This window comes from Sitophilus oryzae, unplaced genomic scaffold, assembly GCF_002938485.1.
Source record: "Sitophilus oryzae breed Bouriz unplaced genomic scaffold, Soryzae_2.0 scaffold_494_pilon_pilon, whole genome shotgun sequence".
Classification (NCBI taxonomy): Eukaryota; Metazoa; Arthropoda; class Insecta; order Coleoptera; family Curculionidae; genus Sitophilus; species Sitophilus oryzae.
Genome location: NW_022147078.1, coordinates 871,180 through 899,073, shown reverse-complemented (window position 1 = coordinate 899,073; position 27,894 = coordinate 871,180). Strand labels below are relative to the sequence as shown.

The following is a 27,894-nucleotide window of genomic DNA, read 5'->3' as shown; positions in this document are numbered from 1 at the left end:
GTCGCAAAAATTAATAATAATATAATATGTCACAAAAGTATAATAATAATTATACTTTTGTGACGTTTGAAAAAAATATATTTTATATTATGCTAATTTTTAAATAATTATTCGTCTTTTTATTCTTTCAGATACAAAATACTTACATTAAAAAGTCTTCTTATTGAAAGGATTTCAATCATATATTTTTATTAAAAAATGTTTCTTTTTATTTATTCAATATTAGTTAGTTTTTTTTTTAGTTTTTACGACTCCAAAATGTTGTTGTCATCCGCATCGGCTGCCGACCTGGTCTCAATAAACTATCTTTCTCGCGCTTATAGATACTCATAAGACTTTCTTATCGCGCTCATTTAAAATCTTTATTCGCGTCTGGCAAGTATTAAATCCCATTTAATTCGTCTGGCAATTAACACATATTTTTAATGTCATCTAATAAACACGCTGTAAAAATTTTAGAATGCCTAAAGTATGTTTTCCAGGTATAATAATTAAACATATTTAGAACATAAAACATATTTTACACTTTAAACCTGAAAAAAAAAGTCTGGCATACTTATTTCTAGGTTAAATAGATGCTAAAATTTAAGAATCAACAAATTTCAAGTTGCCTAAAGAATGTTTTTTGGGTTTATTTTTTTGCAAATGTTATGGGTTGCGCAGTAGCGAAATACCCCCAAACCCCCAGCCAGACTTAGGATTCTGGGTTCACCAGTTAATAAACTATACATTTTTAGTTATTCTAGCTTGCCTAAAATATGTTCTCTAAATATGTCGTCAGCTCTTAGGCTACCATGCCATAAATCTTGGTACGACTCATATAGGAGATGGAGAACTAACCTCTGGTTAAACAGTCTGAGATACTGGATTTTATCAAAGTCATAACTTCAACGCACAAGTCACAGAACAGCTATCTAGCAACTACCGCACCTGATCGTTCAACCTTGTGGCAAATTGGTCGAAGGAATTTATCCTTATCATTTACTCTGATAAATCTTTAAATAAACTTTAAAATAAAAATTAACTTTTTTAAACGACCGATTTTCAAAAACGAAACGGGGAAGTATAGAGGATAAAAAGCCCTTTTTATTGCAGTACCACTTGACCCCCCTTCCCATTTGAAAAAAATTGGGGCATGACACCCCCGCTTAAAGGGTTGAAGATTTTGCAATCATTTTTGGGGTAAAAGTTGTCCCCCTCACAAACAAAATTGACGTGTTTTTGAATTTTCTGAAAAAAAAATTACCCTGGCCGTTATGCCTTGCGGAACGTTTTCGATGGGCCACCCTATATAATATAAATAATTACGTTAAAAGAAGAAATGTCTTGAAAACAAACTTGGGACATATTTTTTTATCCATTAGGACTCGATTTTTTTAGCCTTTCATTCTTATAATCACAAAATGACAAGAAGAATGATTGATTGTTTTGTAACCGGAGTTTTTTTGTCTGAAGAACTCTGGAGTAATCCGATCTGGAATATTAAAGAGATTAATATTAAAATTTTAATTTGCCATCCAGAAAAATTTTAATAAAGACATTTCCAGGAACCGGCGAATGTCTTTAGAGAGTTACAGTGTGACGTGTTTCGCAGTTTCGGGGCATAATTCGGTCATAAAATTTAATCGTTTCATTTAAATTTTACGGCTGTACATAAAGTTGATTTTATTATTTGCAGAGGCTTTCATTCTAAACTAAATTGTAGTCAGATTTTGTTATGTGGATTTAAAATAAAGTTAAATATTTACAACCACGTATGTAATGTCGACATTGCTGACTTTTTTAACATTACCTAGATTTCAGCATAGACAAAAGAAACAAGTTTAGATAGTGCCCATAAGGACAATGTAAATTCTATTTGCGGCGCTGTTCTTACAACTGTCGTCCTCCAAAACTTTTGATCATTTCAGAGCGGTTCGGCTTTTTCAAAGGGCTATTTCCGGAACTATGTCGCCAAATATTATTTATTATTATTTTTATTTCATTTTTTAAATAGAATACATTGTGTTGCATACCGTGCTGGCAACTGTTACTTTTGGGTCGCATTTACATGTGTGGAAGTAAATCGCATAGGGATTTTATTAAGTCAGAGTGAGAGAAATGCGACTGTGTGCTGTTGCGGCGTTGCCGGTACGCCTTTCCCTATCAAGTAAAGTAAAATCACGATCGCAAACCGCTTATTTTTAAAAGACTTTTTTTTCAAGAGATAACTAGATAAAATCATTAGACATGTTTCTGAGCATCTGAAATGGAATTATAAGGATATCGTTAGGGCGTCATTTTTTTATAATGAGAAAACGTCAGTAATCGCGATAATTCAAAAACTCAACTTTTTAACACATAACAAGCCATAACTCAAGAACCACTTTAGATATTGAAACTTTTTTTTTATTTTCAAGATCGGATATTTTACAATATGTTTACATACGAAAAGTTCGATAAGGTTGTTTTTTCCATTCAAAAATTGTAAACAATCCATCCATTTACTTTTAGAGCATAGGAATTTTCAGCAATCGTGTAATTTTTTTATTGATAAAGATTTTCACATACTGTCTACAAAGAAAATACAGCAGAAATATTGACAAAGTTCTTGAAAAAACTACAATCTATTATTTCTAATAGATTTCGAGATATCGATTTTTGAATTCAGAGTTCTAATAGCGCGGCCACTATCAAACACCCACTCAATTCCACTTATTTTTACCAAAAATGCAAGTGTTTCTAGCTTGCACTTAAAAAAATTCAAGCTAAAGGGAAAATTACATCGACTGGTTAATAAATAAACAAATTAAGTATCACGAGACGTAATTAAATCGTGAAGCTGAACGCATGACGTCCACCTCTCCCTAGAACTTTAAGTACTGACAGAGGTATTTTTTTGTTATCATTTTTTGGTTTGTTATTATTTATTGGGTCGACCGGTCAACTGCAGAAGTGTTTAGCCCTAGCAGTCAACTATTAAGCTTGACCAATCAGGTTGGTTAGCGTGGTTATTTGAAGCGTGTTAATTCATTTGTGTTTGTCAAAAACTCTAACGATGATTAGCCTTAACAGGCAACAGGCAGGGCTTAATAGTGTTGGCAACGTGTTTACTGTCCTCTCTTTGTTTAGTACATTATAAATGCCATTGTACTCTTCTTACATACAGAAATCTCGGCCCAAGACTAAGCTTTGCCAGCCCTTAGTATAAGAAACTTTATTTTATATAAGAACACGTATGAAATCACAATCACAACCTATGAAACAATGAAAACCGACGTTATGCCACGATCCACATGGTTTTTGTAGTTCACAGTTCACACAGCTTTTTAAGTTTTTATTGTCATTTTTTCACAATTATCACGGGTTTGAATAAATAAAATTTAAATTAAACTTAAAAGATAGCAATAATTACTTTGAAAATAGACTCTTTAAACACTTTTCGGTATTTTTTCAATGCGGAAGGTTTAAATTTTGAAAGATTTTATAATTATTGAAGATCCTGACTTTGGCAAAAGAAAATTATTTCTGTTCTTGTTTGGCGGTTGTTCTTAGCAACCGCTATAGCAGCGCCCTACAACGGATGCGATCCAAAACAATATTATAAATTTTGGCAGCAAGCCAAGCATTCCAATCTAAACTTGTTTCCTTTATCTATGGATTTAAGTAAGAACAATCTTCGGATTGTGACGGGGTTTTTAACAAGACACTGTCTCCCCAATAAACACCTCAGTAGATTAAATCTGAGAAACGTCTATCAAAACCCTGAGACACTATGATGAGAACAACTCAAGAACAACTCAAGAAAGGGGAACACAATATATTTATAAGGTCTTGGTCGTGATTAACTTCCCCATCCCATACAATTTACAATCTACATCTACAAATCCAAGACAGATTGAAGATTTCGGATTTGAGTATAAAAGCTATTAAGAGCCATTTTAAAGGGCTTCTTAAGCAAAAACACGGCTCTAAAAGACGACGATATTTCTAAAAGACGATTAAAACTGATATTTACGACAAAAGACCCCGAAATCTTATCTCTAGAAACTTTAAGTTCGGTACAGATACCTTTTAGAGCTTCCTTCGAAAAAAGGAATCTGTAAAAAGTACCTTTGTTCACGAGAGATAGTGGTAAAAGGCTCTATGAAAAATTACAGTTTTCTGTCCGGCCATAATCCCTTATCTAGGGTTGCGCACTATTTTATAAGACCCTAAAATCTTAAAAGCTCATTCTTGTATCTTTTTGAAGTTTATACGGTACGGTAATATATTATTTTTTGGTGGCGGATTTTAGTTTTGATTGACGTTTTTCAAAGTGTAGATAAGATAAGCTTATGTTTTGTATTAAAATATGGTTTATTTATATACAGGATGGTTCGAATTGTAAGCGGGAAAATTTTTCGAGTAATTCCTAAACTAACACCAATTGGATTATAATTGATGTGGAGAATAACTAACTAATCTACAGGGTGAGTATGAAATACGTGTAAATATTTTCAAGGCTGGTAGATCTCGATAAAAGAAATATGTTTTCTCTTTACCGTTTTTCAAATAAGTCCAAAATAACAGAGATATTTTACTTTGAAAATTTCCAAAAAAATGATTGAGAACCACTGGATCTTTTCTGGATATTCTTTCTTGTAAATTTACTTAACTACCTATGTTGCCATATATTATCAAGAAATGATGTTTTTAACTAAAAACTTAAAAAGTTTCCAAAAAATTCTTAATTTTCATTTTTTTTTTCGCGAAAAAAAACTCATAATCGTGTTTCTGGGGTCGAAATATAGTGAGTTTATACTAATTTGTCGTCTGTATCTGTATTTTTTTGTATGATTTTTATTTCCACTGAAATGATAAATTTGGAACTACTTTCATCAATAGAAAGTTCAAAGTCAAGTCAATCAAAAAGTTCAATAGAAACTGTTTTATCATATCTTTTTCTAGAAAAATTCATGATTAACTTAAAAAATAAAATGTTTCTCATTTCTCAGTGGTGTAATATACAGATAAAGACGAAAACTCCTCAAAGCAACTAAAAAATATAGACGGCGCCCTCTACCAGTAGGAATCTGACATTTGAATCGAATTTATACGAACTTTTTTTATATATTTTTATTACCGAAGTTTCCCGAATACATTTCGAACCACCCTGAATAATAATCCAAAAATAATTAATTCATATTTTTCTAATAGCTTTCGTTTTTGAAATTGAATTTTTATGTTTTTTATTAAACTATTTTCAACTCACTGCATTCCTATACATTAACACCCACAACGTCGTCGTAATGATAAATGTAGCAATAAAATTTTATGTTGGAACTCTTAAAAAGTTACGGGATTTAAAAAACTTTCATTTATGAATAAAACTTTGAAATATTAGAGCGAAAATCTTGAGAAATTACCATATTTTACATTTTAATTTAAGTCCATGGCTTATTTCGACTTTAGTTGCCATTGTGAAGCGAAGCAATTTAATAGAGTTTAATAAAAAATATACATCTGAAAATTAATTAACATTAAAAAATATTTAAATTACTTAAATGACTTTTAAGTAAGAGTTATATTTATTTGTTATTTAAATAATCGTCGTTTTTTGCTAAAAGTGGTTTTTATTGAGTTTTATCTCTAATTTTCTTTATAGTATACGAAGCTAATGCACCAGGTCTTGTAAAATTGTTTCTATTACTTTTAAGTAAACGAAACCACGACAGAATGAAATTATAAATCTTTTATTTTTCTTGAAACAAATATAAAAGAAAAAACTTGAACTGTTTTGTTTAATGTTTTAAGAAAGGCAAAGTCCCTGTCTTGGAGAAAACTTTTTGCCATTTTGTTTTAACACACTTTCATCCCTTGAAAAAAAAAACAAAGTCAGATTTTATACAAACCTTAAGGGTCTTTCCATACCATTTAATGATCCCTTTTTTGCCCCGTGTTTTTGTAAGGGAATTAAACCCTTCGACACGGAATTAAAAGGTTGTTTATGTGGTTCTTTTTCATGTTAAAAAGTCAGGAAGTAAAAATCATAAAAAGAGGTAAATGGAAATAACATCACGTAATTTTTTTATCAGAGGATTTTTTAAATATCTGAACTCTTAATAAAGAGTCACTGTACTTAATTCATTATTATTTACTTGGATAGCATACAGGGTCAATCATATCCAAATCTAGAATCCCATTTTATATAGTGAATATAACTTAGGATATTATATATTGACAGATTTTTTTTTCGAGCATACTGTATTTTTGCTTGACCTTAAAAGTTTCTGTCAAAAGGAGGACCTTTTTTATTAAAAGGAAAATAATAACAAATGAAAAGTAGATGATGTATAATCTGTATACAAGCCAGAGATCTAGTCCATATGCTCCATTAGCCGCATAAAAGGATTTTGGACCCTTTGAGACATACTCTGTCCACACAACAATAACCGAAGGTCGTAGAAGGTTACCCTTTGGCAGAATGGTTTAATTTTATCGAAAAAAAAACGAGACGAGTCAAAAGAAAATGGAAAAGGGCTTGATATATGACTGTTTCTGTATCAGTTGAGTTTTTTTTTTATGACAGATTCAGTTGGGATATTGTGGAAGCATCATCTTAAGACTGTACCTAAATGATAGAATGATTTTTAAGTTCCTTGCTTTGTTAATATATTTCACAGGGTGTTTCAAACTTTCCTCAAATTGTCAACATTTTTTATGTGCTTCCAAATGTGTTTCAGTAGCGCATCTAATATTTTTGTTATTAAATAATTATTATAACTTATCTGTGTTTAGTAGAAATAAATTTTCATTATTAATTTTTTGTTTGCATATAGATTCAATTAGTATACATCAGAACAAAACATAAAAATTCGTATTTCTTTTATATCTAAATATAACGAAACAATCTGTACTTTCTTTGAAGATCAAATCATCTTCCATTAGCTAACAAAAAGAGACAATTTCAAACATATTTCTTAGGTTTTTTATGTTGCCAGACGTCTAAACACTTGGAAATCCGCAAAATGGCAAAGAATATTTTTAATATAGCGAAAAATCACGACTTTTTTAAAACACGGTAGAAAAAGCAATCTACACAACGAGAAAAATACGTCTGGGATTTAACGAGCGAAAAAATATACAATTCTGGCGAAAATTGCCCCAAAGAACTTCTCGCTTCGAGCTATATCAAACAACAGCCAGCTAACTTTCATCTTTTGCCGTATATCTTTCATATATGTAGCGTACGTAATATATATGTATTTATTTTTGCTCCAATAAGAGACTATACGTTCTTTATACGAATATTTGCTTTTAAAATGTATGTAATTTGGTTAATTGAAGGGCAAACACAAATAATAATGAGATATTCAAATTGAACATCTGTAATATTTTAACTGTAAATATATTTAAACTTTTTTTTCCCAAGTTGCCCAAAGTTTCCACCAGTCTGACAAGGGTTAGAACTATATAAGTGACAAAACAAACTAATTTAAAACCTCCCTTAGGGTTAAACCCTATAACGATCACTTTACAACCCTTTATAACAAACGTAGAAATTTAAATAACTGTTTAATGTCAGTTTTCAGTAAAAAAAAAACTACAAATTATACATGGAAGTAGACTCTGAGAAATAGGTAAACATAGAGAAATCTAATATACAGGGTGGTCCGAATTGTATCCGATAATATATACAGCAGCATACTGCAGGAAAAAAATATGTAAAAAGTATATATTTGATATCAATTAAACTTTCAGTTATGTAATCGAAGGCGCGATTTCTAAATTCATTGTTATTGGTCAACAAATCGCTAATTATTTCAATATAATACAATTCGGACCACCCTGTATTATAATTTAAAAAGCAGAATATTCGAAAAACAAAAAAAAATCTTTAAAAAAAATAGGTTTTTTGTAATCATCTTAAAATAAGTCATTATTTTGGCAATAGCAACACATTGGAGGATGTAATGAAAATTATAACAATTGTATCAATAGAATTTATTTTTATCTTACCTAAAGGTCTGTAGCATTCTTTCTCGAACTGCTGTCCCTTGGTGGCCATCAGCAGCCCCAAAATAGCCTGCGGGAACTCCGTGATCAAAAACAACAACAAAATGGCCACCAACATCCCAGAGGTCCTGTCAGCTTGCCTCACATTATCAATCTTCTTCTTCAAAAACGGCCTGGAATCATATTCTTGCATCGGTATACTCGAAGTCAGCAACATCTTCCGTCTCTTCTTTGTCTCCAGCAACACCACGATCAGTTTTCTTGACAGATGCGTCAGCAAAATACAGGGTACTAACTTTATTACCACTCCATAAACCCAGAAACTCGCGTACTTGTATTCCTCACTAACATAGTCAGTTATGTAGATAGGTCTCTTCATTGTAACACCGGTGAAAGTCTCTAGATCTTTTTTACTCAAGATTCTTCCTTGTCTGTCACAAGTTTGGTTATAAGTCAGTATCCTCAAGGACAAAAACAAAGGTGTACATATTACTGGACATATCAAGTACGTAGCTAAAATAACACAGAAAGTTGCACGAGTTTCACAATACCTTCTGGCTTTCTGTGGACTGGTGATGGCTATGTACCTCCACACAGCAAGAATGACAGTAAGACAGCAAGAAACAAAATGAAAAACCTGACTAAATAGAGCATGGAAAATAGTAAAAACTGCCCATCCATAGGAGAAGTTTTCAACGTATCTGTTACCTTCACTATCGAAGTATCTGTGAGCAGCAAAAGGTAGGTATTCGAGCATTACTAATAAATCAGCAACAGCTAGACCAGTGAGAATGAGATTGGTAGGCCATCGCATTTCCTTGGAGGTTAGGACACAGATGTTAAGGACATTGGCTACTGATCCAAATATACAAACTGATAGACTTAGAGGTCCATGAATGGATTCGTATCTTTTGGAGAAACTTGTTAAATCACAGTAAAGAGTAATGTTGGACATGGTTGGATAAAGTTTTTGTAGAAGCTTTCTAGAATATTATATCATCCTCTTTCAATACATATTTAGGAGTGAAAGATTTTTTCTTTATTACGAATGAAGTTACAGTAGATTTACATCATTTCAAAGAAGTTTGTCATAGTAAGAGGAACATTGAACATAGCTAGTTTTTTTTTGATGTTTATAGATGATTTCAAGATATTTTTGGGTAACTTGTTATTTCAACTCATTCTTTCTTCTGTTTTAATTATTTATTAGTTTCACATTTTTATAACTAGAGTTTATAAAAATGTTTTATTTTTTTCTTGTCCACTTGTTCTTCTCCGTGTTTTGATAATTACATTTTTGTTTTAACATGAAGCCTTTCAATGTTATATCTGTCTAAATTCACCAACCAACTTTTAATTCAGTTCTTATTTATACTTTTTTAAAAAACATAATTTTAATGTTATTTAAAATTTATTGTCTGTCTTTTTTATTTTTATAAAAATGGTAGTAGTTTTGCAGTTTGAAATGTGTTTTTATAGTTGCTGTTGTGTTGCTAGTCTACATTTGAAGCCTTATTTTTTAACTAACTATTTTAAGTTCTTTTTTCAACATTTCTGTTTAAGTATCTCTCCAAAATCTTTTTCAGTTGGTCACATTATATATTCTCATTGACTCTTCTGTAGTTTGTCTTGTTTTTTAGTTTGTTATCCTTTTCTTTTTAATTTATTCTTCTTAATTGTCATTTGTATATGTATTTATATATTTTTTTTTATTTTTATGTAAAATATATTTCTTTATTATACTTATTGTTGGATTCTTGGCTTTTAAAAAATCTTATTGTCAGTGTATTAAATAGATAATAGTTTTATATATAAATATTAGTATCATTTGATGTCTGAACACACTAGTCATTTAATTTTGAATTTATACACCAAAAAAGTATTTTTTGGTCATCACTTTTTTATTTAGTAAATGTAAACACTTAATATCACTTATATTTAATAGTCATCACAATTTATATTGATTATATTATTTTGAATAGTTTTAATTTTTTTTATTAATATTTTATTTCGAACACATTTTGATACATAAGTAAATTTTCTTTTCACATTTTATTTTTTTTACTGTAGAATAAAATATTTTTAACATTTTCTAGAATATTTTAGACACTTTTAAAAGTTTTCAAACACTTTTTGTTTAAAAAATAATGTTTAACTATTTAGTTCAAAAGTTTTTGTTTTAAACTTTTCGATGTCGCGAACTATTTCAAGTCTGATATTGACGTACGTTCATGCTGATACTCTTGGAAAAACTGACTGAAAAGTTTCCCGAAGCATGGAATCTCGTACAATGAAAAGCGCGCGCAATATTGTACCGCCTGTTGCCTTTTTTTCAGAAAAATTTCCTGTTACTCTCAGTTTTAATACTATATTTTTTTAGTTATTGAAAATGACACCTTATTATAAAGGTTCTGTTTAAAATTTAAGAAAAATGAGGATATAGTATATTGTTTTATTAGGAGTAAAAATTTGAAATATTCGTACAGCCGAGGCACAAAAAGTCATTTTTACTCCGAATAGAACATGCTATTTTTTTCAAACGCCACAAATAAGTTTTTAAACAATTTCAAACGTTCCGAATAATATAAAAAGATTTGATAAAATGATACCTTGTTAGTAATTATATATCGAGAAACTATGGTTACGCTCGTTGAATTTGACACTTTATAGGCTTAGGCGTAAAAGTGCTTTACTTTTATGCATAGGCGTTAAAATGACTTTTTATATTTGTCAATCACGTCGCAAAAATTAATACTTTTGTGACGTTTGAAAAAAAAATAGTTATTTACAAATTATGTGTTTTTCAAGAATCATTTTTTTAAAAGACCATATTTTTTCCAATAAATAAAATTTAATAAAGGCTCAGTCAAATAATACAAATAGGCAAATCTTATTGTACAAAATGAAGGTGCTCAAGATCAAGATATACAATGAAAAAAGAAAAATGCTAGTATTACCCTAGAAATCAACGTAAAGAAGTTTACATTCATAACTCATCTAACCATTATAGGTAATAATTTACAAAATTAGCCATTTTTGATTATAATATTAAGGTACTTAGGTACATTTTTATCTTCTAGATCAGTAATGTCGTCATAATTTAAATGAACTCACAGATAGCAATGGGGCACTGTACCGAAGCAGTATTACAAAATATGTGAAATAAAACTGTAATACAAATTGCTCTATAAAATTTAATAGAAATAAATTTATTTATGAAAATTAAGTTATGAAGTTTTATTTTTCCTAGGAAAAAAATAACATTTATATTTTGATCAATTTAGAACATTACAGTTAAAAAAATATGTGTTAGAATAACATATTTTTAATAAAATTGCAGCTTTTAATTTTTATACTTTTTTGCTTTTATATCAATAAGAACTAACGTAAGGAACAATTCATATTTATACCTGTGTTTATACTATGAAAACGCATGCATATTTTTTGATGTTTTTAAAACCAGTGAATGATGTTGAAATATACTACACCTATTATTCTTATTAACTAACTTTTAATTACAAACTTACACATTATTGTCATTGGAAATAAATTAATTTGGATATTCTATTTGTTTAGAAACTTTTTTACCTATTGTAGTTTTTTTAAAACCTACTTGATTTAAAACAAAAAAATGTCACCTGTTGTGACAAAATAAGGTCTTTTTTACTAGAAAACAATCTAGTAAGCTATGTGTTATCTGTGCTAATAACTAAAGTGAGAGAGCTTGTGGAATAGGGCATTTCGTAGACGTAGAAGTTTATTTTGTCACCGCGCATCCCAGACGCGCATAGCGTTTAGGCAGTCAAAAAAGGAAGTTTTCAACTTTGCAAGTTAAACATTTGACAGGATTAATTAGATTGTCAGTAGCTTTTTCTACTTCATAGTTCTAGAAGGAGATAACTAAAATCTGTTGATAATCGGAGCAAATCGGAGTAATAAAATGTTTTTGACTGAACGTGCCTGTTCTTTTAGGTTGTTAGAAGAGAAGATTATTGTCATTATTGATTATTTCAGATGCCACGATTATTCGGCATTTTTGTAATTTTTGTTTTGTGGTTGAGACCCAGACAAAGACCCAGACTTTCCTTTAAAGGTAAGTTTTATCTCGGTAATTCTTTTAACATACCTAATAGTAATAGTGAGTGCACGTAATAATCGTACATTGCTAATTTATTTTTTTTAATTTAAAACATCACATTCTTTTCTGATTTCACGACTAGGTGTTATACCTGGTATTATTTCCAGTAATACAAATTATTTTCTTTAACTGCTAGGTTCTTGTTATAGAATAAAGACTATCAAAAACATTGAATACCTAAGGGATACCTACTGATACTCTATGCGAGCTCCCAACCGTGCTTCCCTGTTCACTCCCAATCAAGTTAGATAATAAAGATACTGAAGATTGCAGCCTTGAGTTGGAGTATGGCAAGGAGTATGGAGTTAAATAAATTATTATGTTCCTACACAGTATTTTATTTATAGGTTTTAATGCTTTAAAGTCTAATAATAAATTTTCGTTGTCAACAAAATAATCTAAAAAAACTACGAAGATTTCTTATTATAAACTTGAAAGATTAAGATTCGGTTCAAATATAGAAATTTTAAAATTTTGGCGCCAGTATATAGGTATGAATGAAATCTACTATATCGATAATGCGCTCATAGCTCGGGTTAGACGCCAAAGGCCGCGCCACTAACACAGGCTTCAAAAATAAACGTTGATCGGTCTCTCTCACTTTAGTTATTAGTGTTCTCTCTGACGTGAACCAAGGAGATGTTTGAAAAAGTATAGTCTGAAATGTTGAAAAGTAATAAATTAAAAAATATTTTTTTCACAGGTAAAAAATAGTTTTTTACATGTAAAATAAAAAATTAATAAATAATTTGCAACCATCTCAAGACCACTGTCCTGGCAGTCAAACAAACTGGCAGTAAGCACCATTGAAAAATATAGAAGAGAACGGGTTCAGTAAATGACGCCTATGGCTTGACCTCGCCAAAATTATTATCGATTGTTATTCCTCAGCCGTCTTTGACGCCGTTTTTCTTTCGACCGTCTGGTACAATATGATCGAAAATAAACTGCGTCAGCGATGGCTATGAAATGCAGATCGCTGTCATTTTATACAGGGTGGTGCGAACTGTATTCCGGAAACTTCGGCAGCATATTCTGCAGATAAAAATAAGTGAAAATGTTCGTATAGTTGTATGTCCAACAATGCTTAGTTTCGGAGATACAGGGTGTAGAAGTTTCATTTTTATTTCGATTTTTTTCCAAATAATTTCTGCAGTAACGTCAATATTTGGATTAAGATTTGTGTCTGGGAGTTTTTTGACATGAGAAATTTGATTTTGATGTCAATATGACTCCTACTCGTAGAGGGCGCTACCTACATATTTTTTAACTGGTTTGAAGAGTAATAACTTTTCTTCCGTACCTGTATAAAACTACCGAGTAAAAAATATACATTTACGACGTTTTCCACGTGAAACAGATCTCTTGGTAAAAAAGGCTACGAGTAATGGTTTTCGAAATATTTAGAATCGAAATTATCAATACCTGTCATCATTGACATAAATTAAACACGTTGACTAAATAGTTATTAGACTGAAATCATAAATTTGAAATGTTTTTGTGCTAAAAGTTTAACAGAAACTGTTTTATCGTCATTTTTTGGAGAAAAATTTATGATTAATTTAAAAAAATAAAATTTTCCCAAATTTATTATTTCACTGAAATAACTATCTACTCAACGTTTATTTTTCGTCAATCATGACATGTATTGATTATTTTCATTCTAAATATCTTGAGAACGGTTGCTCGTAGCGATTTTTACAAAGAGATATTTTTTGCGTGGAAAACGTCGTGAATGTATATTTTTTCACTCGGTAGTTTTATACAGGTACAGACAAGAAGTTATTGCGCTTCAAAACAGTCAAAACACATGTAGGTGGCGCCCTCTACTAGTAGGAGTCATATTGACATCAAAATCAAATTTCTCATGTCAAAAAACTCCCAGACACCAATTTTCATCTAAATATTGACGGTACCTCAGAAATTATTTGGAAAAAATCGAAATGAAAATGAAATTTCTACACCCTGTATCTCCGAAACTAAGCATTTTAGGACATACATTTATACGAACTCTTTTACCTATTTTTATCTGCAGAATATGCTGCCGAAGTTTCTGGAATACAATTCGGACCACCCTGTATATAAAATTATATGAGGAATGTCATCGATCGTCATTTCCAAGCCAACTGGGCCTCGTTTTGTATGTATGTATAAGTTCTAAAAATGTTTTTCACGTATTTTTGGGTATAATATAATAAAAATGAGAATTAAACAAATTAAAACAGTTTTTATTTGATTGTAAATAAATGAAGTAATACTAATACAAAATATTTTTGTACTTAAACTACTTGAGCTGGCATAAAAATTAATTTTCTTCCGGATTTTCTCCTTATTGAACCATTTGCGAAATAGGTTTTTCCGTTTCTGTAATTGGCTCTTATCCAACTTCTGCACTTTCCCCTGAAAGCGTCGCTCTCGTTCTTCAAAACGTCTGGAATTTTCATTTCATAATTTAATCACGGCAAAATAAAAATTAGTAATTTCTATACCGGATGTTTTCCAAAATTTCACCCGTATAAGTTTTTTTTGATAAAAAAACAAGATTTGGTATTTTAGTAAGACATAAATCAGGATTAATTAACGTATTCAATTAGTTTCCATCACTTCTCTCTTCTCGATCACAAAAATCGAGATTTGGTATGTTAGTATATGACATAAATTAGGATTGATTGACGTACTCAATTGTTTTTGGTCACTTCCTGTTTCACCGGAAATCACTACAACTTTTGATTACTAAATGGTATTATTTTTTATGACATTCTGAGTCTGAAATGACATATCATATATCAACTTTTGACATATTCAATTAAAAAAGTATTTTAAATTTGTGCCATGGCTGCGTTAAAACCACTAATTTTAAATTAGGGAGCCTTGGAAAAATAGATTTGATCGTCTAATGTTTTTCGTGTCTTGTCCTGGCCGGTTAAGAGATGCCCAAATGGTATTTTTAATCATATCTCGATTTTTTCAAATGGAACAAAGGTGGCTCACGAGGGGGAAACCGCTGACCTAAATTTTGTACACCAACTTCACACCGACTTTTGTAACTCGTCTCTTTGTAGCTCTTGTTTTCTTCATATTTTTTCCTCTCTATTTTTTCTCACTGTCTTTTTAATGCTGTCTTTTCTTCTTTACACTTTTAATTAATCTTTCTTCTCTATTATTTTCTCTTCTTGTTCTGTTTCTTTTTATAGCAGTTTTTGTTTGCTAGTTTTCTATATTTCTTTTTTCTTCTTTCTTAACTCTTTTTATTTATATTTCCTCTTTTCTTCTTTTTTTCCACCTCCTCTTCTCGGCTTCTCTCATTTTAACTCTTTTATTCTTTTCCTGAATCGATGTTTTCCCTATGTAGCTTTTATTATATTTCTTTCTATTTTCGCTTGCTCTCTCTTTCTTTTTATTTTTCAACTATTTGTTATTTCTCGCGGTCTTTTTAACTCTGTTTTATTATTTTTCTGCATTTTTTCTCTTTGTAGCTCATTTTTTCCTATCTGTATCTGTTTTTTTTTCTATCTATCTTTGTCTTCTTTCTATCTATGTATATTGTTCTATTTTATTTGTTTTCACTTTTTTCTGTTTCTTATTTTTTCCTCTTTTTATTTTTCTCGCTTTCCTTTTTATCACTGTCATTTCTTACAATTTTATTATTTCTTCTTTCTTACTCTCTTTCTTTTTTTCTTACTTTCTTTTTAACGTTTTTTATTTTTTTTCATATTTTTTTTACTTTATCTCTTTTTTTCTTATATTTTTTTGTCTTTCTATTTTATTAGATCAAATGACGCCGCGCTACTAAGAACTGAAATAGTGAACGGTAATTATCACATGGTGGCTGAGAAATGGTCAGATGTATCAGCTGAAGTACAAGACTTAGTTAAGAAGATGTTAGTTTTGCTACCAAAGAAAAGAATCTCTGATAAGGATATTTTAGTACACCCATGGATGAAAAATGTACGTTGACCAACTTGCCACCAACTTGAGTTACTTCCTTCTGTCCCTTTTAATACTTCCTTAACATCCTCAATACTTCCTCATACTTCCCCATATTTCCTCATACATACTCAATATATCCCCGTACATCCTTAATACTTCCCCGTACTTCCTTAATACTTCCCCGTTAAACCAAAGTATGTAATTCAAAATATATTTCTATTAATCCACTTTAGAATCGGCTACCAAAAACAGCCAGCGTTATAAAAATTCCTCGATACTTCCTAAACTTCCTCTATACTTCACCAACTTCTTTCATACTTCCCGTACTTCCTCGCATACTTCCCCCTTTCTGTACACCAACTTCCCCAGCGGTTTCCCCCATTAGTTTCACAAATGAGATGTAGAGTGTGAAAATAAATATTGAAGATATTATACTTATTTTTAGAAACTAATAACAGGGTATACAGGGACACCCTGTATACTATTTTTTATATTAAACTTATTAAAGATTGCTGTATACCTTTAACTATGCAATCCATTCCTCTAAGCATCAGTACATCTTCATTGAAATCTATATTTCCCTTGATTTTGTCCTGAAAACAATACAAAAATACCGTATGATCGAAAAAAAGGCGTCAAAGATGGCTGGGGAATGACAGTCGATAATAATTTTTGGCGAGGTCTATCTCTAGATATCATTTAGCAAAAATTTACATAAAACTTAACACTAATAATGATAGAAAGATTTAAAAGGCACTAAGCGCAATTAGCAAATAAAGAAGAGTATGTGCCAAGTCATGACGTCTAGTGCTTAACCTCACCAAAATTACCATCGATTTTCATTCCCCATCCCTCTTTGATGCCTTTTTTTTCGATCGCAGGGTATGAGAAACATAAATAATAAAAAAAGTATTTGTGTGAAATCCATTAAAACTAATAAACTTACATAAGCTAATTGAAATTCATCAGGATAACAGATGATATCTTCTAAGACTGTCAATACAGGGTCTCGAAATGTTGACTTGATACATTTTGGAAGTATTTCCTGTAGATTCAAGATCACATCGCAGTTGATCACCTCGTTCATATACAATATTAGTGTGTTTTCAGCTAAATTTTCTACTTCATCATCAGGCAGATCCTATTTAAAAAAATACAGAGTCGTATAACGAAAAAAATGGCATCAGAGTCACAAATTACCTATAACAGATGCGAAAGAAAGCGACTGCATCGGAAACCGCTCGGCAAACCCGACACGCCTATTGAGTGGTGTAATTACACCAGTCGTTTAGTCCGGAAACCTATGCTGTGTGGTATTCGCTTGCTGGAATGACATAGTGCGTGGTTATATGTTTCTTTTTAAAAACGGGTGTAGGATTTTTGTTGAACTTTTGAACTGTTATTTCTAAGTTTTGGTAATTTGTATATCTTATTTAAAATGGGATGCAAATGTGTTTATTTATAAGGAAAAAAAAGATAATTATAGTATAAAAAATTAATTTAATTAACAAAATTTAATGAAAAATGTGACAAAATAGTTACCTTTCTATTGGTTCTATCGGACTTTTTTCGACTATATAAATCTTTATTTGTAAACTTTAATACATCAAATATTTTCAATCTAATAAATCATTTAATGATGTAAATAAGAGGAAATTTCTCACATGGGTGGTCAAATTTTATAGTTTTCATTATATCAAACAGCCTCTGAGAAATGTTTTCAACTCAAAATGCCTTTAATTATGTTTGACTACATCATTAAAAAGGGTCTTCAAATACATCAATGTGATATTTGTCCGAATCTCTGGATAACTCGAAATTATTTACCCATTTAAAAGCCTTTGATCATGAAAGTGGAAAAATTTGTTCATTTTATTTACAGGCTGAAAAAATTATTTATATTAAATGATGAGTTTTGCACTGAAGAAAACATTCAGAGGCTGTTTGATATAATGAAAACTATAGAATTTGACCACCCATGTGAGAAATTTCCTCTTATTTACATCAATAAATTATTTATTAGATTGAAAATATTTTATGCATTAAAGTTTACAAAAAATAAAGATTTATATAGTCGAAAAAAGTCCGATAGAACCAATAGAAATGTAACGATCCTAATCTCCTACGAGCTGATATAATATGACGAGCAATCTATTAAATTACTGTGAGATTATACAGAAAAGTCCACAGACTTCGAGACAGGAAAATCAAGTCCATTTAGCGTGTGTCCAAATTTTGACAAGTTTTCAAAAATGACAGTTTTGTTTAGACTGACGTTTAATTTCACCTGACTTCTCGGTGAATGATTTCTTTTTATGGGGGTACATAAAATCTAAAATTTACGGCCATGAAGAAATTCAAAACTTGGAGCAGTTAAGGCAGAAAATATTTAATGCCTTTGACACTGTCACCCCTGATATGTTATCCAATGTGAGGAGGGGATTTTATGATCGTTTGGTTTAATGCAAGAGAGAGGCACTTTTGAACAATTTTTGTAATTTTTTAAATTTTATTATCCTGTTTTTTTACCGTTTACCCATTACCTACCTTGACGAACATGGGAAAACGAAGGTCCTTTTCAGGACCACAAATATTTTGATTGAGAAAATTGGTAACTTTTTTTTGGATTAAAAAACAAAAGTTGTTAATATAATACCAATTTAAAAGTGTTTTAGTAGTTTTAATACACACTATATTATAAAATTTATTATTATTATAATGTACATTATTAATACTATTGTTCATTCGAAATGGCATTAAGGCCCAATTGCAACAATGATTTAAATTTTTCTTAAAGATAAGTAGAGCTTAGAATGAGCTGTATTTATATTTACTTTAATATTCACCTTAAATGAGGGAATTTGACTGATACAATTTTTGAATTTGAATTGTTTTTAATGATACTAACAATTTTAGTTCAATTTTTAATAAAATTTATTTAATATTAATAGAAATCCAAGAGATTTGAAACCTCTTTTAGCGATTTATAACATTCTCAAATTAATTACAGGTGCCCTTATTTTCTATGAAAATCACACAGCTTTTTTCATAGTCGCTGAAGCTGCTATAGCTATAAAAAACTATTTTTTTAAGGTGTGAAAATTGCGACACACGCTAAATGGACTTGATTTTTCGTATGTCTCGAAGTCTGTGGACCTTTTTGTATGCCTCGATAACACATTGGTGCAGATTATATTTTCACCCAAACAAATAATAACCCAAACTATACATTGATGCGGATTGTCTATGAACTCTTTCTGAAGGTCACAGAAACATGAACGCGTAATTCGGTGTTCTTTCGCATCTGTTATAGTTAATTTGTGTCAGAGTGGCCTTTTGAAATCCTATAGAAGCCTGCAAACGATTATTATTTCAAAAACTCCAAAAACTAACTCTAAAATTAAAATTAAGCCTCTCAAAAATAGCTCTAAATCTAGAAATCGTTTTAAGTTGTATTTTTTAAGTCTACCTAATTTGAATATAACTTTCCGTCAAACGGTTTGCAAATATTTACGTTTGCTTATTAATTCTGGAATATTTGAATAATAATACACCACCCTTCTATCGATTCGTTCATTTGGAAGGGCCGATGACTCATAGAAATACGTAAACGTAGAGCTCTTCTGAGAGAGGGAAACGACACAAGTTTTTCTACAATAGCCGGCAAATTTTATGGAATACCACCCAAAGACACACTTTTATGCAAATGCCTAATAATGATAACGCTTAAATTTATTTAAGAAGAGAAAAAAAAAATTGAACCTAACCAACAATTGGTATTTATAGTGGTTTACAGTAATTTTGTTAAATTATACGAATACTAGCGTGTACCCGCGACTTCGTTCGCGTCGAATTAATCATTTGTAATGGTGATGATAAAGCAAAGCAAGAATTTCCATTAACATACAAACTGAATAAAATTTTCTCACATTTATGTCAGCATGAGAAAAAACATATAGGTTACTATATATATTATAAAACTATATAATCTGCAATATTATTATATAACTTAATAATATTTGAGGGGTAGTTTCATCTTGTTGGAATTTGCTTTCGAAAAATCCCGAGAAAAATCCGTTTGCCAAAAATAAGCTTTTTACGTCAAGCAGTTTAAGCAGAATCGTGGTTAATCAATTACCCAACTTTTTGGAACACCCTGTATGATTTTTTTAAAAATTTCAAAATATGTAAAAAACAAAATAAATTATGCGTGTCCAGGCGTTTTCCCCAAAGTCTAACCGTTTTTTAAATAACAAATATTGTAATATTTGAGGGGCGTTTTCACCCTCTTGGAATTTGAGATTCGAGAAACCCCTCCTTATCGAACCTCTACACCCCACAGTCAATCCGTTTGCCAAAAATCAGCTTTAACCGTCAAGCAGTTTAAGCAAAATCGTGACTACTCAATGGTCATATTTTGTGAAACACCCTGTATAAATTTTTAAGAAATCTTAAAATATGTAAAACAACAAAATAAAATATACGTGTTTAAGAGTTTTTCCGAAAAACTCACCGGTTTTTAAATAAAGAATATTCTAATATTTGAGGGGTGGTTTCACCCCCTTAGAATTCGAGTTTCGAAAAATCCCTTCTTATCGAACCTCTAAACCCTAAAGTCAATCCATTTTCCAAAAATCAGCTTTTTACGTTAAGTGCTTTAAGCAGGATCCTGATTAATCAATGACCAGATTTTTCGAAACACCCTGTATACATTTTTAAAAAATCTTAAAATATGTAAAAAAACAAAATAAAATATAAGTGTTTAAGCGTTTTTTTCGGAAACTTGACCGTTTTCTAAATAAAAAATATTGTAATATTTGAAGGGTAGTTTCACCCCCTTGGAACTGGAATTTCGAAAAATCCCTTCTTATCGAACCTCTACACCCTAGAATCAAACTGTATGCCAAAATTGAGCTTCTTACGTTGAGTGGTTTGAGCAGGATCGTGATTAATCAGCGAGTCAGTCACTTAAGGATCAATAGATTCTCGTTGATTATTGGTTTGAAATAAATATAACGATGCTCTCTAATAAAAATGCTAGTTGCTTAACTCTAATAATTCTAATTCTCAACTAGCAAATGAGCTTTGAACTAGCAAATGAACTAGCGATGCTTTACCTAGTTTCTTACCTTAATTCTCGCTAGCTTGGTCAAGGTTGAATTTTTACTCCAATCGCGCCTAAAGAAATTTTACTTTCAAGAACATAAAAGTTGTATTAATATTGCCCCTCTACGTTCACTTAGTTCTCTGGTCAAATTAATTTCGACAGTGATCGCTCTATCGGATTTCAAAAACCACGCAAAATTAATATTGGGCTTTTTAATAAAAAAATTGTTTGAACCTAAAAACGGCCGAAAAAAGGAGGTGAACATTTTTAGGGGCTTTTTTTAAATTGGAAATTAGATGTTTTTACGAGATAATATGATTTTTCAGTATTCCAAAAGAAACAGAATACTGTTAAGAATTGTTTTGTAATTAAATTTATTTTTCATAAAAACGGAAATAAATGTTTTTTTTTCGTGTTATTATTTCCTAAAATAAATGTTTCTTGTAAGGCTGAGAGTTTTTTGATTGCTTATTAAAATTTAAAGATTCTTTTGGGTTTGGTTTGATTTATTTCTATTTTTGGAATACACAGCTTGGTTTAAAAATTTCAAAAAGCATGCGCGGGAGAACAAAAATCAAGAGATGGATATTGTTTACAAACGAATAAATATTTTGAAAATACTGTTTGTTTTAAGAGAAGTCAGTGGCATACTATTTTTTCTCTAAAAATATTCAATATAAAACACGTATGGAAGCCACTGAATCCATTAAATAAAATTCCCTTTATTGCATTTTGATGCATAGAAGACGTATATCAAATTTCATAAAGTTATTTATAATAACATCAGAGTTATTATGAAAAAAATTAGAAAATTTTACTAATAATAACTGTAAAAAAAATATATCTCGTACCTCTATAGAATCTAGCAAGGCGTCCCAGATTTTTTCTGTGTAGTTGACTGCGTACATCCCTCGGGAGTCTGCGATATTTAACAGGATCCAATCTTTTCTTCCTGCCACTTTCCCAGCATCAGCAACACGAGGAATAGTAACTGCAAAGTGCTTATAGTTAGGGATGGGATAAAATATCGATAAATCAAAATGTAGATACTTAAAGAAATATTTTGTTATATACCATGAATAAGTGTAGAACATTTCAGTAACTGATTGAGATTTTAATAATAATAATAGCTCCCGTATATAGCGTTTAACGCCTTGGGAGTAGCAACGTACAGCTTGCCATGCTAGAGCCGTTCGCTATACAAGGAAGGTAATGTGGCTAGCACTACGCATCAACCACAGTTTAAAGAATATAAATATAAACGATATAAACTCGGATATAAAAGTCCATGCGTAATTTCAATTAAAACAAACGGTTTCCTGAACATTTATCATTTCTCGATACTCATCGTTTTTCCCATGTGCTCGTCAATTGTTATATTTACTGTTACATAAAATTTAGTAAAAACTCTAAAAAACTTGTCAATAGCAGAAGAAGTTGTATGCGCGTATTTTTATTACCTGACGATAAAATTTGGACTTTCCAGGTAGGTAGTTAAAGTTAAATACAAACATCTAAAAAGTAAAACATGCTATTTAAAAAAATGCAAATATCTTAAATAATAATTTAATATGCACTTTGCAAACCGGTAAATACTGCAAAATCCAAAACATAATAGTAAAGTGTCTACTACTACTCTAAAATATCTACTAAAATAATAAACTAATTGTTATAAATAAATATTTTGTGCATATTTCGAGTAAAATCTTTTCTTAATTTATATGTATATTTTTAAAACCATTTTTTCATAGTTAGGTTTCTATAATTATAATATACTTAATATGTCTAATTCTTTAATTATTATATACTTAATATCCTATACTATATAAACACATACTTTCCTTCATCTTTTGGGCACCTACAGAACGATATATTGTCTGTCATTCTACTTTCACAACCATCCACTGCACAACTATTTCTAGTAGACATTTTATTCACAATTCGAACAAACCAACTAAAACACTATTTTTGGTTCACCCTATGCGTCGGACCGAAAACAAAACTAAAATAAACTTGGGACGCTGTGTACACGTCGAGCAACGGATGTAGACTGACCCAAGTCTACAAGACAGGCGGGGAGCGGCGGAAGGAATTTTGATACGGGGGAAGAGTGGATCAACTGATATATTTATATTCTTTAAACTGTGCTTCAACCGCCTATTATTATCTCAGGATTGTAAATCCCAAGTACTCATTTATGGCTGAGTCCACCTAGGTCACAACCAAACTATTTTTATTTTATTAAAAAAAGTCGGCTGATGAAATGACGGGTGTAGGATTCGCACTCACAACCTTGAGATTGGTAGACGAGAGCTGTACCTCAACGCCACCAGGCATCAGCATCTTTTGCAACGTCGCAGAATGGTTCTGGGCATTGATGAGCTCTGTTCATCTGCCTGTATTCTAACTAAAACACATTGTCTACCATCTTCAAACTTGAAACAAACGATCGATAATTTTTTTCCCTTAAAATGTCCATCCCTAATTTATAATGCTGGACTTAATAGCTTGCGGTATTGCTTCAAGTGCATTTTACACACTCTACCTTAGGAAACGAGGGATTTCCACGGGGAAAATCGAATTAAATTACATGGATTTTGTAATTTTCTTTTGAGGAAACGCCCGAGCTAAATCTCGATTAAAATTCGTTACGCGGAAATCTTCAAAGGAAATCGATGGCAAATTCAGTTTTACTTATACTTCCAGTTTAAAATTGACAGAAAATTTGACTGCGACCAACAAAGGATTGAAAATAGATGGGGAATATCTTAATCAACTAAGATTCGGTGATGATATAGAATTGTCAATAGTCCTGAAGATCTGCAAGCAAAAATTATAAAATAAAAAGATAATAAATATCTATAATTAATTTTATTTTGAATTTTTATTTGAACATACAGTATTTCAATGTGTGGTTTTGTAGAAAATCTGTATAATATTTTGGTTTATTAAATATTAATATAAATCAAATGATGGTATTCCAAACATAATAAGTGAAAAGGGAAAGCGGAAGTAAGAAAAACTTGAGGAAAATCAATGTTTGACAGGTCCCATACGATTTTATGGTAGCGTTTATATCAGAAATAAATTGAAAAAGTTCTTTTTTCACCCTCTGATCGATTTCTTATCCCCAATCCGGATAAGAAAGTTTTTAACCATTTACGAATAAAATATATTAAAAAAATGATTTTGAAGATTTCGAAGAGTGTTATCAGAATGTCCCATTTTCTTATTTTTTTGTTGCGGTTGCGGCCCCTAGCGGTCTTTCTACAAACTTGAAAATAATTTCCAGCAATTTCTCATAGCCTCTTTAGTTATAAATATTTTTTTCCGCAGCCTCTACAGCTAATACTTTCCGAGATACAGCCGAGAGCTATTCTTAGTGGGACACCCGGTGCAATAAAGCGTTGTTTATTTATTTATTATTTATTATACACATGATGACTGATGCTAGAGCGAATGGCGATGATGTAAAATTCCATAACAGCCCTGAAAGTTAGGTACTTCTTTTATCCTTATAGATAAAGTAATTTCAACAAATAAAAATTAAAGCTAGGACTTTTTTAATGTAAAAAAGTGTTCTTCGTTTCGGTTATTATGGTTTTCAAAATATTTGCGTTTGAAGGTTCCGATGCACTTCACGTTTTATTATTTTATCATTTCACTTTCGCGCATTTCTTCACATTTTATCATTTCACTAAAATACTAAAATCGATGCATCTTAATCTTTAAACGCAAATATCTTGAAAACCGTTTGAAAACCTAACCAAATTTCAGGAAAAACGGTTTACCAATGTTCTCAAAAATATACATAATATATTATTTTTATTTAACTTTTGTAAGGCTGTAATTTCTTCGGGAAGCATTTTAGGGCAAATATGTATAGGAACTTTTTGTTTTATTTTTATCTGTAGAATCACAAAATTAGTAGAAAAGTTGAATTTTGACTTTTGTAGTGAACTAGACTTAAAGAACACAAGAAAAATAGTACAGTTTTCAAAATTGTTGATGTATTGTACTGAAGTAGTACATTACCTGATTTTGAATCTTTGTCAAACCATATGTGTCCAGTTACATTCCTTTGCATATACGAAATTGGTATAGTCCATTTTCTTCTACACAAATTAGCAAAAATAACAATTAATCAATAACACTGAGTCTAAATTAAATCCTACGAGAATTTTAATAAACAGATTGTTTAAACAACAAGTTTAGACATACTTAATAATTTTATACTTACGTTCCGTTGTATATATCATGCTGAGTGACAATATAACCTTCAGAACTCTCATCAAGACTCAACACAGGCAATCCAGATTGGTATAAGTGGGTTTCCATAAAAGACTTTATATCCAACTCAGGTTTTTCTTTGGAGAATTCTTTGATAATATCGTCTGTCGTGGTAGATCCATAAGAGAATTTCTTTAAATACCTCCTGATAACATTCTGGAAAGCTTCTGGACCCATAACCGTTTCCAGCACTTGAAATATTGCACCACCCTATATAAAACTATTGATTACTTGGTAATTTTTTGAATTATTATTTATTGTACTTTTGAATAAACTGCATTTCTAAAAAGGTCTTTTTCTGTGATTTGATCCGGATAGGTTACAAGTGGCAAAGGCTTGGATTTATCTTCATAGAATAGATTGCTTAGATCGAATACGTTGTGTGGTTGTAGTGTCTGAAAAAATTATATACAGGGTTGTTCACTACATACGACACGGAGTATTGTAGCTAAACGATTACATTTTTACAAATGGTAAGTTTTGGGTTCGTTGAAGGACTATTAAAGCTACAATTTAAAATTATTTTTACAAGATACAGAGTGTCCAAAATAAGTAAAAAATATTATAGTTGTATTTTTTTTAAATGGAACACCCTGTATATTATTCTATTTTTAGATTCTACCATTGAAATTAAGGTAAATTTGATTAAGGTTTATCACACTTAAACCTTACCGTTTTTGAAATATTTTCAGTTTTGTGAAATTGCAGTAAAAAATTTAACGTTTCATTTCTACAAGGGTATCAAAGTTTTTAATACTAAATATTTACTGAAGATTATTTATTGATCCGATATTTTGTTACAATAATAAAAATTATACTACCTTATACAGAGTGTCCAAAAATTTACATTAAATAATTACTAGCTAAATAGATTAATAATAATTGCACCAAATACTAAAAAAATGATTTTTTTTACAAAAAAATTTTACACTTTTAAAAAGACTTTTAAGCCAGAGAAATAAACTTTACTGAAAAATTTGATTGCTTTCTTAAATGTATACAAGGGTATCAAAAATTGCTAGTCTATTTTAAATATTTATTTTACATAAAAACTTCGTTATTTCAAATACAACACTATGTATTTTTTTAAATAAGTCAAAGCACATTTAAATGCTCTTTCAAACTATATTAGGGTTTCCTATACCTATCTGGCTCAGATTTTGAATAAAAAGCGATTTTGCAATAAAATGGCAATCAAGATGGCTGGTGTCGATATGGCAATTTCAGTTAGTAGCTATTTTCAAAGTCGACATTAGTTTATGGACTTTATTTAAATATATAACAGTTTACTTTTATTTAATTTACCTACAAGAGTTTAATAAATAAGTATTTATTATTTTATCACGAAAAATAAAGAAGTAGTCCTTTGATTTATATTACGATGACTTGTAGATATATTGGATTTTCTATAAAAGAACCAATTAAGGCAAATTCATTTTTCTTCAGTTTGAACGACAGGTTTTTGTCTAATAGGTTTTTCATATACCACACTATCAGTTCTGCGAAATAGGAAAAGTAGTTTTTCAAAGGAACGCTTGTCAAGGAAATTCCTATTTGGATACCTTTGAGCAAAACCTTTCAGGCCAACAAACAATTATCCTCACAAAATAAAATCACTAGTAACATATCCATTCCTTCCACCAGCAGATACTGCTTAATTTTTCTTGATAAAATAATAAATACTTGAATATAATACTGTATATTTTAGAGCTATTTTACCTACCACGTTGAAGTACTGATTGAAATATTTGGTCGACATATAGGTAGTCAAGCCTTCTTGCAGCCAAAGATGATTCCATCCGTCGTTGGTTACTAAAAATAAATTAGTGTGTTTAATAATATGATTATGTGTCTATACAAACTGCTATAATTGATATAGCACAAGAATAAAAATAAAACATAAAAAAAACACTAATTCACGCCGCTTTTTTCTGTCTCACTTGAATAATTTTCTAATTAATAACGTAACATCTTGTATCTTGTGTAAATTTTCTCATGTTTGATTCTTCTTGGAAAGATATATAAATAAACGTTTCCAGCCTAAAATAGAGGGAATATCCCCTTGTTTGCGTTGGTTTTGTTTTCCCGAAATGGCGGACATTAAAATGTATGATGTATTATCCAGAACGACGGTTTTTCGTGTCCGCCCGTGTCAATCCCAGGATTTCACAATTATTGTGAAAATGTTTTTTTTTCTTTATTATGCGCTTTGTATACTCGTCAGAGACATTAAAACATAATAGATGGACGAAAACCATTTCTTTTACTCATTACTAACGGTTTAGGTACGTGATAAAATTTATTTTTCAAAGGTGTTGTTGTAGGATTTTGGTAATATACAGGGTAGCACCTCTCATACGACGCGGTGGCTCCAAAGAGAACGACAGTTTGTTTTGAAATGAAATTTTATGAGCATATGTAGGTTAATTCAGAGCTCTTTTTAAAAATATAC

At 30.5% G+C, this 27,894-nt stretch overlaps 1 protein-coding gene and 1 long non-coding RNA gene across 3 annotated transcripts in view; one reads left to right on the top strand and one right to left on the bottom strand.

Annotated features, from left to right (window-relative positions):
• Positions 1–27,894, bottom strand: part of LOC115886622 (leucyl-cystinyl aminopeptidase-like) — a 63,656-nt gene that overhangs the window by 25,452 nt on the left and 10,310 nt on the right. The window contains exons 6-13 of one of the 2 annotated variants that reach the window (XM_030905865.1): positions 27,166–27,254; positions 25,706–25,837; positions 25,393–25,652; positions 25,188–25,267; positions 22,004–22,143; positions 16,992–17,186; positions 16,566–16,638; positions 14,323–14,546 (exon numbers count right to left, since the gene is read on the bottom strand). In XM_030905865.1, the coding sequence (XP_030761725.1) occupies positions 14,395–14,546; positions 16,566–16,638; positions 16,992–17,186; positions 22,004–22,143; positions 25,188–25,267; positions 25,393–25,652; positions 25,706–25,837; positions 27,166–27,254 (1,121 nt within the window). In that variant the 3' untranslated portion in view covers positions 14,323–14,394. Of the gene's footprint in view, positions 1–14,322; positions 14,547–16,565; positions 16,639–16,991; positions 17,187–22,003; positions 22,144–25,187; positions 25,268–25,392; positions 25,653–25,705; positions 25,838–27,165; positions 27,255–27,894 lie in introns of those variants that run through there. The other variant, XM_030905864.1, reaches the window with a different exon arrangement.
• LOC115886623 lies at positions 11,803–12,367 on the top strand. The gene is made up of 2 exons (XR_004050916.1): positions 11,803–12,070; positions 12,252–12,367. It is a non-coding gene; the product is annotated as an uncharacterized LOC115886623 (long non-coding RNA).